General features: G+C 41.1%; 2 protein-coding genes across 2 annotated transcripts; one reads left to right on the plus strand and one right to left on the minus strand.

Moving 5' to 3' along the window:
- Positions 1–719: 719 nt before the first annotated feature.
- Positions 720–4911, minus strand: ndufa11 (NADH:ubiquinone oxidoreductase subunit A11). The gene is made up of 4 exons (XM_080723765.1): positions 4786–4911; positions 3392–3484; positions 1344–1466; positions 720–923 (listed from the first exon to the last, which is right to left on the minus strand). Exons 1-4 carry the CDS (start codon positions 4862–4864, stop codon positions 811–813), a joined length of 408 nt encoding a protein of 135 aa, XP_080579891.1. The 5' UTR covers positions 4865–4911; the 3' UTR covers positions 720–810.
- A 770-nt stretch (positions 4912–5681) lies between these two features.
- Positions 5682–11663, plus strand: vmac (vimentin type intermediate filament associated coiled-coil protein). The gene is made up of 2 exons (XM_080723734.1): positions 5682–6159; positions 7690–11663. The coding sequence occupies exons 1-2, from the start codon at positions 5966–5968 to the stop codon at positions 8150–8152; spliced, it is 657 nt and encodes a 218-aa protein (XP_080579860.1). The 5' UTR covers positions 5682–5965; the 3' UTR covers positions 8153–11663.
- The last annotated feature ends 1137 nt before the right edge of the window (positions 11664–12800 follow it).

A 12800-nucleotide genomic window follows, 5' to 3' on the forward strand; every position in this document is an offset into this window, starting at 1 on the left:
CACATAACTGCAATGTCCTTGGTTTGAGTCCAGATGGACGCCTGTATTATGTCATTCCCCTCTCTGTTTCCTGTCGCTATTCTACAGTATCTAGTGTGATTGGGTGCTTTGGGTCACCGGTTCCAAAACAATGGGTCAGGACCCATTTTTGGGGTCACGACCAATACCCCCTTTTTGTTTCCAACAATGCATTATTTCAAAAGATTTTGAAAAAATTCAATCACTTTTCCAAAGGTTTTGGTAAATGTTCAACAAGAAATCTAAAAAATTCCATACGTTTAAAAAACATTGACATTTTCAAACAAATATATATATTTTTTAATGGGCTTAAAGGAGTAGTTCACCCCCTAAATGACCTTTTTTCTATTGATTACTCATGCCATGGAGACTTGAGTTCAATAATATTTTTTGGGTTTTGTCGCATTCCTAAGACAAAAAAATGATTATAGTAAACTTACCCTGACAGTTTCCCCATCCAGTGCCATGCATTTGGGTCCCCATCCAGGGCCATGCATTTGGGTCCCTATCCGGAATCAATGGGGGTAAATTTACTATAATCACGGGGGTGAACTACTCCTTTAAGTAATTAATTCATAATGTATTTTGGTATGTTTGGGTCACAGAAAACACCAAATTTCGCTTTTGGGAAACATGAAGAAGTTTGGGAACCTCTGCTTTAGGTGAGAGTTGAACATTGAAGTATTACAGCAGTCGGTGTGTCATTTCCACAAACGTTTTTATTCAAGGAATAATTAATATACAATGTACATGTCAACACCCGCCCATCGTCATCATCCTCCTGCTGCCTCCTCAGAGTCTTGGTGGTCCATATAACCTCCAGCCCTCCGTCTTGCCAACCTTTGTGAAGAAGGCCAGAGTTCCCAGTCCAAGACAGGCTCCTGTACCGGTTATTGCACTGTGGGCTAGGCAAGGGATAAAGCACACACATATATTAGCATGGACACACACACACACACACACACACACACACACACACACACACACACACACACACACACACACACACACACACACACACACACACACACACACACACACACACACACACACACACACACACACACACACACACACACACACAGACAGAGTAACTTATCATAATTTATTTTTGTCTCTATTGTGTCATCATTTCAACATAGCATCTTTTCGACGGCACATCTTTTCGACGCGGGTGAATGTTAACCTGGTGAAATGCTAACCTGTCGATGCTGGTGAATGCTAACCTGGTGAATGTTAACCACTATGCCTAAACCTAACCCAAACCTCAGTAAAACTATGCCTAAACCTAACTCGAAATGATGTGCCGTCTGTATAATACTTACTCCTTGCTCCAAGGAATGCCCCGGAGGCACAACCTCCAATGAAGTAGTTCAGAGGGTCATCAGGAGCATCACGAGCTTGAGCACTGAGACACGTGGCCATACCAAAGATTGCTCCCAAGGATGCTTTAGAAAAAGACACATGGACATCTACCTTCAATTCCATTGGTCAACCAGATCGGCAGATTACAACGTTCAACAGACATTTTTAGTACTTCATACTACATGGCTTTTGCACGGACATGCACGTGATTCCTGCATATGCACTTATAGATACTTGTAGATAGATATTTTAAAGCCTGCTTATGCAGGGCTCTCGTTACGCACACACACGCTTTGAAAAGCCTGGTGTAGTCTGGCTGAGAGGCTGGTTGTTAATAGATTTGTTACAATTTAGACATATAGCAAATTAGCAGACACTCCACTAGCTAACTAACTAAGATTGGAAGTGACAGCACTATGAAACCTCACCAACCTACAGGGTATAGAGCATCGCAGCGGAAGTGGTTTCCTGGTGCCACTTAATATTCCCCATTCATTTTCGCCATAGACTTTTACAAAGATATTTATAAAATTATGTTAAGCCTCGTACCAAGTCATCCAAGATGGCAGTGAATCATGACCGTACAACCTTTGTTTCTATGAAAAGAACATTTTGAAAATCGCTAAACAAAGGGTATTTATTAAATGTAGTATATCAAATAATGTAATATTAAAATATGTTTTCATATAGGATCAAAGGTTGTATGGTCATGATTCACTGCCATCCTGGATGGCTTGGTTCGAGGCTTAACATAATTGTTATAAACATTTTTGTAAAAATCTATGGCGAAAATAAATGGGGAATATTAAGTGGCACCAGGAAACCACTTCCGCTGCGACGCTCTATGGGATGAGTTGGATTATGAAGAGGTGAGCTTTCAGACAGTAGTGGAAAATGTTGTTCAGGTTAGTAGACTAGTTATGACATCCTCACTTCAGTTCTATAGCATACTGAGGCCACACAGCAAAATACTCAAGTGTTTAATTCTCAGACTTAATAAAAATTGACTCTCAGAGGTCAATTAAAATAGGTTGGAGCATGGATATTATTAGCCAAACTTCAGGTAGTGTTGCAAAGCTCAGTCTGTGACTGTCAGTCTGTCACCCACTAAATCTGCATTACTGGCAAAGAGTGGAGCCTACTCCCTTGGGTGCTCTGTTTGGAGTCTTCCCCTCACTACCATCTCTTTCCAAATTGGAGAGGGATGTTTTGGCCTTCGTTACTGTTGGCCAGGAGACTAATTCTAATTAACTGGAAATCCCCTACCCCTCCCTCATACACTCACTGGTTGAGAGACACTTTGCACTGTCTCAAATTGGAGAAAATTAGACTCGCACTGAATGGCTCCACCGAGAAATTTGGGAAGATATGGGGTCCTTTCCTTCATTTTGTTACGAACCTGAATCCATCGCTGGTTGAGGATATACTATAAGGATACAGGAGGTCCATTGGAGTTTGGATATGATGGGTTTGCTGTGTCGGGTGTGTTGTCCTGCTATGCGGATTATATGGATTTCATAGACGTGGATGTGTTGTTTGACTGATGTTGATGTTTTTGTTTTATTTTTGTTTTTTGGTTGTTGTCTTGCTTTTTTGTGCTTGCTTGTCTGTAATAACATATTTTCTTTATCCTATATTATGTATATATTCTTTTTTAATTGTTGTTTTGGGTGAAAATTTCAATCCTCATACCACTGTTGTATATTTGATGTTTGTACAAAAGAAGCTGCTACTCTTATTATTGTACCACTTCATTGCCTTAAATGCTTCACTTGAAAATCAAATAAACAAAGTTTAAAAAAAAAAAAAAAAAAAATCTGCATTACTGGATAACGATGACACTTGGCCAATGCCCGGCTTTGCGGGACGGACATACATACACACAAAGCCAGATGTAGGAGCGGTTAATACCGCTCAAAAATACCTGTCCTGAACAACAATATAGTACACATTGTGTAATTTTCTTCTCGAGGTTCAAAGATTCTAATTGTTGGGTCAAATGACTTACCCATGGTAACAGTTGCATTGGTGGCCCTCTGTAAAGCAGCTATTGCAGAATCAGGCTGGAATGCTACAATGTGATAGGCTGAGCCTACCAGACCTGCAAAATAAGCAGAAGAAATACAACTTCATTAATATGAAATGAATACCACATTGTAATTGGTTACATCCACCTGCCCTGGAATGACATTTAGTACGATGTGTTTAAGGTAATGCAACACCGAAAAAAATAGAGAAGCCGCAAGAACATAGGAATCAAAAGTCCCAAACATAACCATCTTTTGTTAGTCATGAACTATTATGTTCATTGCCTGATATTTTCAAAGTACAACAGCATTTCAAAAACACCCTCTTAAATAAATACTAAACATATAATAAAGCTTTTTAATATGAAAAGAAAAATAAATAATAATAATAATCAAATCGTCATTAGAAATCGTTCATTTTTTTATTGCGACCGTAGGTCGCAGACAAGTTATACTATCAGAATAGTCACAGCTTGTCCGTATACGTCTGTCCGTCTGGACGTGTACACTTTTGTAAGGTCTATGGGTTTGCCGTCTGACATCATGCTAGCACGTCACTGTGATGTCAGGGGAACCACACTAACAGAATCCATGTTATGCCCATATATGGAGTTCCCTGAATCCTAATGTCATCAATATTAAGCCCATATCTAACAGGACTTCATATGGGAATGCCCATAACTGAGTAAGCATGTTTGGGCTCTCACAACATATCTCCATATACAGTAACAGTACACGCATCTCCATATATGGATACCTCATACCAGGGGTCTCCATAGTCCATATATGGGTAACTGGTCAGATATACATCACTGGCCAGATGACATGGCTACATGGCGACAACACATTGTCGCCCTGAGGCGTCTTACTAGTATTTGTATATCAAAACGCACTTTATTGGTGGATCACATGACCCTAATATAGGATGGCATCTCCATGCATTTGCCTAGTAGTGCAATGCTGATAAAATTAGCTACAGTACGGGTGGTTAGAAGGCATATTATTGTAGTTTATTCTAACATTGGTCTTTTAGAGGACACATCATTTACTGAGGGGGTTCAACTGGGGACAGTCAGAAACTGTATGCTAAAGGATAAACTAAAGGTGTTATCCAAGTGGCATTAAATAAACAACCAAGTTCGTCGTGTTACGCTGCCAAGTGCCAATGCTATATAATGAATCATAATTCTCACAACATGAATCCTGTCATAACACTGTTTACTAGCAGCCAAAAGCCCAAAACAGATATCCAGCAAAGTGACGTTAGCTAACATGCTACCAACATGCTAGCCTGTGCTGTAGCTTCTCATAGCCTTGTGTTCCATTATCTTTATCCAGACAGACGCCGGGTTGTTTAATTGATTATGCTGTTTACCTAAAGCAGTGCCCAGTTTGGTGGTGATCCATGTTTTCTCAACACAGTCCTTGCCCTCCTCCAGATCCCAGTAACCCATTTTGGATTTGATTTCACATCAAGGACACACACAAACGAACAACAACGTTTCTTTTTTCTCGCGAGACTACAGTGAAACTTTATTGACACGTTTGTTGTTTTACTGCAATATCATCGCCGCACGACGGTGTCCCGCGCCAAATATAGCCGATCTGCAAGCTCACAACGCGTTGCATTTGCCACGCGTTGTGAGCTTGTAGATCGGGTAAATGAAAAAGCCAAGGCAAAAGGCTGATGACAGCTGGCTGTAGTGTACCATATCCGGGTCATGTCTACAGGTGAGCATCATGTTGCAGAAAAACTCCTCCAGTACAGAGATATAAACATCCTCATCATAGCTGCAGATAGCCCACCTGACGGCGTAGAAACCGTCTAAAGAGAGCTGTTTTCTGGGGTCGCGACAAGCGTCTCAACAAGCGATTACAAAGCTAACTAATTACATTTGACTGTGATCTCTGGATACATGACGTGTCACCAAGGAAACCGATGTTATGTTAGCATTCTAAGTTAGCCACACAGCCATCCAATGTGTGTGATGAAACTAGTATTGACTTTCGTATGGCAGAGAATGTAAACAGTAAACATGCATGCATACTTTGGAGATGCTATCGATGTGACTGCATGCTTTACACTTTACAGTGTGTAGTGATAAGATTAGCGTAGCTTACTTAATGCTTACTTAATGCTTAATGACTTAATGTCATGGTGCATAAATAATAGGCATTACCAATTAAAGTTAACCAGAAAGACTACAAAGCCTACACCTAGAGATTGATTGAATACTTTATTAGAAGTTCGCATAGGAAAAGCACAGCACAGTTCAGATACAAGGTCGACTAATAGGATTTAAACACAAGAAAGCACAATGGCTTGTTTACATTGGGGTCCTTTTGTACCCAATACTAAAAAGAGAAGGTCATTTCATTGAGTTTGATACATAATGTGTATTGTCGTTCTTATCATTCTTCTCGCTGTTATTTTCAGTTCCTGAGAAATCGCCCCTCCCCTGTGTTAATGTCCTATAACTTGATGTAAGCGCCGGTGTGACTCCTGGCAGCAGTGTGACCCCTCCTTGGTCGAGAGGCCAGCTCCCAGACGTGACATGTCAAACTCGCCATCCCCAGTCCAAATCAGAGAGGCGAACGCCCACCTAGCAGCGCTGCACCGCCGCGTGGCAGAGCTGGAGGAGAGACTACAGGCAGCAGAGAACACCGTGAGAGAACAGGCTGAGAGTCTGATACGCAAGGATGAACAGATGAGAGCTGCCTCTCAGGATATAACGGAGACAAAAGACAGGTGAGGAGAGAGCAGTGGGTTGTAATAAAGAAAAGGTACTACCAACCATGCCACAGTGAACTTAAACTGAGAGCCAGTGGTGTGTAGACTGTGTTCTACCGTGTTACGTTATATATGCCGGTGTCAGGCATATTCGCCTATGACAGATTCCCCAAAATGCATCACCTACCCTATCTGGCCGATTCACCGCAGTTGAAGAGCCATTTCGCCTACCCTCAGACTGTCCATGTTTGCATGACAGTGGTGTTAACTGTCAAACGGTGACCATTACACACGGCTATCCTATGCACTCCATAGAAATAGAGCTATTGGAATCAGGTGCGTCCAAATAATTAAATGATACGTGCACTGCGCAAATACTATAAAAACCATGGACATCCAAAAAAAGATGATATTCTCATACTGTTTTTACTTACCTGATTCCACCTGATTCCAATAGCTCTAATCTGTATTGATGTGATTTCTATGGAGTGCATGGGATAGCCGCACCGTTTGACATCACTGTCAGTCAGTCACTATAATATTTAAATGAACGGCGGTGAATCGGCCAGACAGGGTAGGTGAAAAGACCCTCCTCCACGGCGAAAGTGGCAGGCGAAAGGACCAAATGTATTTAGGCGAATCGGTCATAGGTGAAAGTGCTGGTGACCTATATGCCGTGCAGATGTATTTTGAAAGAAAGCGTAGCCCTCTACTAACCTTTTCATCCACTGAAAACAAGGTAGCGTATCTCCACGACCACACGCAGATAGATTATCGTATCCTTCTGAAAAAAATCTAGAACACACACCACTGCTGAGAGCAGATAGTCTAATAAAGGACAGCCATGCCGTAGGATATGTCAAACTAAACACTGATATCTAGTTTAAGCGATATGAGTGTGTTTAGTTTATGACAATTATCTATTAAATAACTTCATTGAACAATGCTTCAGTCCATTTGGACAAGTTTTATCTCTATGTGGGGAGAATGTGTGTTTACCGTTTTCCCCCGTGAACTGTGTTTATTCTCCTATGCACCTGTCACCTACTCTACTGTATTCCTTAGGTGTGCAGAAGCTCCTTTGTCTTAACTAGGGATGGGACGATATGAAAATTTCATATCACGATTATTGTGACAAAAGAAATCGCGATTTACGATATTATCGTGATAATCAAAAATCATTAACCTGGGGTGGAACATTTGCCAAAAAATAGCAGATCTACAAGCTCACAAGTCATCGCAACGCGACATGTTGTGAGCTTGTAGATCAGCAATCTTTTGGCAAAGACATTTGGTAGAGAGTGAAAAAAGACTGTATCAAGTACGTATATTATAAGTACCTTTTACCAATTATAGAGGGTTTAAGTGGTACCGGATATGCAGTTCGGCAAATAAAAGGTGAATTGATCCCAGTGCATGACAGAGGACGATATCACGATAATTTAAATCTCCACGATACAATTATCGTGAGTGTTTTTTATCACGATAAACGATAATATCGCTTATTGTCCCATCCCTAGTTTTAACTCTCACATTCTCTTTTCACAGAGAAATCTCTTTTCTTAATGAAAAGCTTTGCCGCTGTGAGGAGACCATTCATCATTACCAACAGTCCTTAAAAGAGAGAGAGACTCTGATTGTTCAGCTGCAGCACCGCTGCCACCTGCTGGACAATATCTGTAAGACCAGACCCACTCTGGACAGCATGCTAGCACTGATGGCTGAGGCAGAGAGACTTGGACCGGTAGCTGGATCTGGTGTAGCAGGATTTGGGTGTGGGATGGGTGTAGGAGTGGGGGGAGCAACGTGCTTGGGAGGGGTAGGGGAGTCGAGTATGGCCAACTGTTCCCTAACAGATGTGCAATCCAGCTGCAGCCCTAGCAGAGTAGTACCAGCCTCTGACTACTGCAGCCCCAGTAGAGTTGTTTCCAACCACAAAGACTTTTCTCTGAGCGAGGACGATGTAGACAGTCAGGACATGGATGACATGGGCTTTGGGACGACCGTTTAGACTGAGCAACTTGGGTTTGGACTGATGGTAATCAGCATTTTGCACCGATCTACAATATGATGAGCAAAGTTTGGCAAATGAATATGAATGAAAAAGATTGTCATTGGGACCTACTGTCAGCCCAGTCATTGATTAGATTGATCTGAATTAATGTTACAGCCTGCATTATGGGTCTAAAATATAGTGTAGGATGGTGGAAAATATTTTGAATCAGAATTAATGGTGATAAGAAACTGGTCACTGTGGGAAAAAGAAATTGTTGCCCATCTACAGTACACTATCTCCAAATGTTTGCTGTGTGTCATTAGATTTATTTAGGTGCATTATTTTAGCAAGTCGTCAGTTTACATTGTCAGCTGAGTCTTCAAATAACTTTAGTTACAGGGCACACCTTATCTCGCAAGACAATTGAACACTTGTTTTCGAGAGTGAATACAACAAGGTTTGTATATTATATCCAAGTATGTTGCCTTAAACTCAATTCATACTTCATCACATGACAATGTCACTCATTGCTAAAAAAAAAAGCAACACCATCATGCAGTGAAGTATGGAAGTAAGGGTACGGTCAGTCGGTCACACACCTGCATTAGAAGTTAGAACCATTGTAGCCAACGCATACTCCATCAGACGCATACATTTCCCATGTTGTCTTGTGGATTGTGGTGGATATATCCGGTTTTCTGGTACGGTATGTTTGACATGATGCTGGAGTGGTTGGCTATGAAAATACCAGTAAGACGCCCTAAGGGCGAGAAGCGAGGTCACGCTGAAACATCAGAGCTTCTTAATACGGCACAGCTAAGAATCTATTAATCTGGCTGGTTGAGTCATCATTGTGATGTCATAACAGGTCAGCTATATCTGGAGTCTGTGAGGTCAGATGTAGAGGTATTGGCCAGCTCCATAAATGGAGATGTCTTGGCCATATATGGAGTGTGACACGAGGTGTCCGCGAGGTCAGATGTAGAGGTATTGGCCAGCTCTATATGTCTTGGCGGAGTGTGACGCAAGCGTAACGCACGGACGGACAGGCGGACAGACATGATCTTCAGGTTTTCATACTAAATGCGACGCAACAAGTGAAATTCCTGGTAAAACATTCACCAATGTTGACCTCCACACTTTTGAAGCCCCATCAAAGCTCCACCCCCTTGCTCCTTGAGCAGGACGCTTCTAAAGCGTATGTGTGACCTTGCCCTAAATGGCGCTTTAGAGACTGCTTTACACAGCCAATACATATCCTTTTCCAGTGTTACTCAGTGTTACTGTTTTAGTTTTAGATTGCAGGTATTTTTATTTTCCTTTTGTATTGAAAATTAATAATTTATTAATTATATTAATTTTATTGTTCACTTATGCAATCCAGATTTTATCTTTACATATATTTTTATCTTGATCTTTTCAGGATCCATATGTGTAACACTTTTAAGAATGTAAGTGTTGGGTGGAAGGCGCAGAGGTAAAGTAGTACTCACCCTCCACCATGGAGACTTGGGGTTTGACTTGTCTGTGAAACCTCCAGCTTGGCTGGGCACTGCAACAAACACAATTGGCCATGTTTGCAGGTTGGAAGCTAGCAGGAGATTGTTCTCTTGTCGCTGTATTAGTGACTCCTACTTGTTGATCGGGATACCTCAGCAGGGAGTGAAGCGACCGGGTATTTCCCGGTGAATCTGTGCGCAAAGGTGGGGGCCGATGGGCAAGGAGGGTTGCGAGCTTATGAGAAACAACTAAAATAAGACCTTAAAACCTGGTGAAAACAGTTGCGTGCATTAGCGGAAGATGACGGTAAAGGAAATCATTTAATGGAAAACATTAAATTAACTTCTGAAAAGCCTAACACGGCCTTAAAACATGGCAAAAACAGTTGTGTGCATTAGCGCAAGATTAGATGAGGATAAAGGAAATCATTAAATGGAAAACATTAAATTAACTTCTGAAAAGGCTTCTAAGCCTACACTAATAGCCTGCTAAAAACTAGTGAACCGCGATCTTGCCACACGTGAATAATTGTGGTTGTAAACTGTACTTGAGCTCATTTTCCTGAAAATTAACATTTTGGAGTTAGGAGGTTTCAGCCCGACAGCAGAGATACGGTATATAAACTAAACAACTCTCTCTGTGTAATCCAGTGTGCTGGGTACTACTACTGTTGCTCTTTAAGATTGGTGTCTATTTATTCCAAATATTGGACTAATACAAAAACAAAATCTTAAATTCAAGGCTTCATGGGGAGAGTAATTGATAGAAAGGGTCATTTTGTGGGTGAGCTATCTCTTTAAAATGATTTTATCATTTAAAGGAGAGTGTATATAGAATTCACTTAATGGGGACCACTGCAGAGACTAAGGGATTGAATCCTCTGTAAAATTTACAATTTAGGCATTTAGCAGACACTTATCCAGAGCGAGTAGATAAGCAAGAAGATAAACACATCAAATGCAGAGAGACAGTATAGTGCCTCGGTAGACTGGGATCACAGTTAAAACGAACACAATTGGTCGTGTTTGAGGATGGGAAGTCAGGCAGGGTGGGTGAACTTGGAGGAATAGCATGTCTTCAAGAGGAAACGTTTCACTGCCAGGTGTAAATAAATAGAATGGTGTATTGAATGAGACAAGTAATCTCCTACTACACCTAGACCCTTGCTAAAGACCAACGAGTAGGGGTCAGCAACTCAGCAATGTCAAGGGCCTAGAGTACAAGTGGACTTGTGAATTGACAGAATGACTAAATGGGGAGACAAAGGAAAAACATTTTAGAAATGTATTGAAAAAGAAGGAATCAAGATCCAACCTCCTATTCTACTGACTTGGATAAAACAACATGAAGCTCTATGCAAAACTTCCTACTGGGCTGTGTCAGAGCCATTTATCCACACATTTATGCCACCGAAACCCTGATAGTTTGTCATGCTTTTCTTTTTCTTTTCTTTTTTTTTGCTAAGTAAAGTAGGTCGGGAGTGGCTTATTGTCGGTATCAGCCGGTAACACGCGGGAGTCTGTCCCTGTTACAATGCGCTAGACCCCTGGGAGATGGACTGCTGAGGTGGAGCGCCACACCTACCATCGGCTCCCAGTACTTGCCGCACGACTTGCCAAGCCGTGCTACTCATACGCTGAGTTGGCTGTGCCCGGATTCGAACCCATGACCTTGCGGTACAAAGGCGAGAGCTCTACCGACTGAGCTACCCGGGCACAATTTGCTAAGCAATGACATTAATTTCCAAGAATTGGTAATGAACTCATCAGATTATTAGAATAGTTCCAAATACCTCAATACAACCTTTTAAGATATGCACACGTGGTGTGCTCTTCATATTACATATCTGTCATTACAGTTGGATGTACAGGTTTCAGCATGCAATATTCCATAATATGAAGTGTCTTAATGAAGGAAAAAGAGCCTATATGTAGGCATGTTATAACATTTGATAAAAAAAACCTAAATGAATCCTGTTTTAACTGGTACTTTTGAGTGCAGATATGATTGTCCTAACATCACTGTTGTCCTATCAACCAGGCTACTAGCCAGTCCATGGAAATGCTTCAAAATGGCATAGCCTATATACTAGGCTACTGTAGATCAGTGGTTCTCAACCTGTGAACCCCAGGGGGGTCCACAAATTATTTTGGGGGGTCCCCAGATGATTAACATAATGTGCAACATTGTTTTCTCTCTCAACAGTAAACAAACCAACATCATGTTTAAGTGTATAGAGGGTATCTGCACATTTCTAAAGTTACAATGTAAGGACTTTTTAATGACTCTAAAATGACAAATTAAACATTGGACAAATTTGTCAAATATTAGAGGCAGTAGTTGGGCGTTGTGAGCATGTAGATCTGCTATTTTCACAATAGAACCGTTTATGTAAAATGTAATGCCTCAACTCTTAGTTCTTGTCAGGGTGTGGGGGGTCCCCAGTTAAAATATGATTATTTTGGGGGTCGTGGCCTGAAAAGGTTGAGAACCACTGCTGTAGATGACAGACTGTTACTGACTGATTAATTGGGTGGTTGTGTTTCTGACCGGTTGTTTTCATTTATGTTTCTGTCTGACTGAACATTCACAAGCAGCCTGGCACTCACCGGCTAATTGACTTGGCAGCTAATTGCCTTGCTGACTAATGGATTGATTGTTTAAATCATTGAGAAATATTTGAGAATTTATTGTTACATAATGTCCGTTTTTACGTTGTTGAATTGAAAGTGATTTCTGCACAGACGAGATGGTTCATAACCACTGCTGCTGGTCTATTGTCTCTCCCTGCTGTTATGTGTGTATTGTCACTCGCATAAAAGACCTCATTTGTATCTTTTAATTCCCTATGCGCGACTGCCTCATACTTGTGTGAACTTACAGAAGATACTACTTTTAATCTCAGCTATAGGCTATGTTTTTGTGACTCTCTACGCTGGGGGGAATTCACACGGAAGCTACTGTATAACAGATAGCAGAATTTCTGTTCAGTGTTCTAACGATGTTATAGAGCTGTGAAACCTTACATTTCAGTTATAAACCAGGAATGTCTTTTATAACCAGTAACCACCACGCCTGTCAACAACATGAATAAATTATTTATTTTATACTCTGCTGGTTGGTTGGTGTCATGTTTGATATTTTTTTTTTTTTGTAAGATAAT

The sequence above is a fragment of the Nannobrachium achirus genome (genome assembly GCF_963921795.1).
Source record: "Nannobrachium achirus genome assembly, chromosome: 1".
In the NCBI taxonomy this organism is placed as follows: Eukaryota; Metazoa; Chordata; class Actinopteri; order Myctophiformes; family Myctophidae; genus Nannobrachium; species Nannobrachium achirus.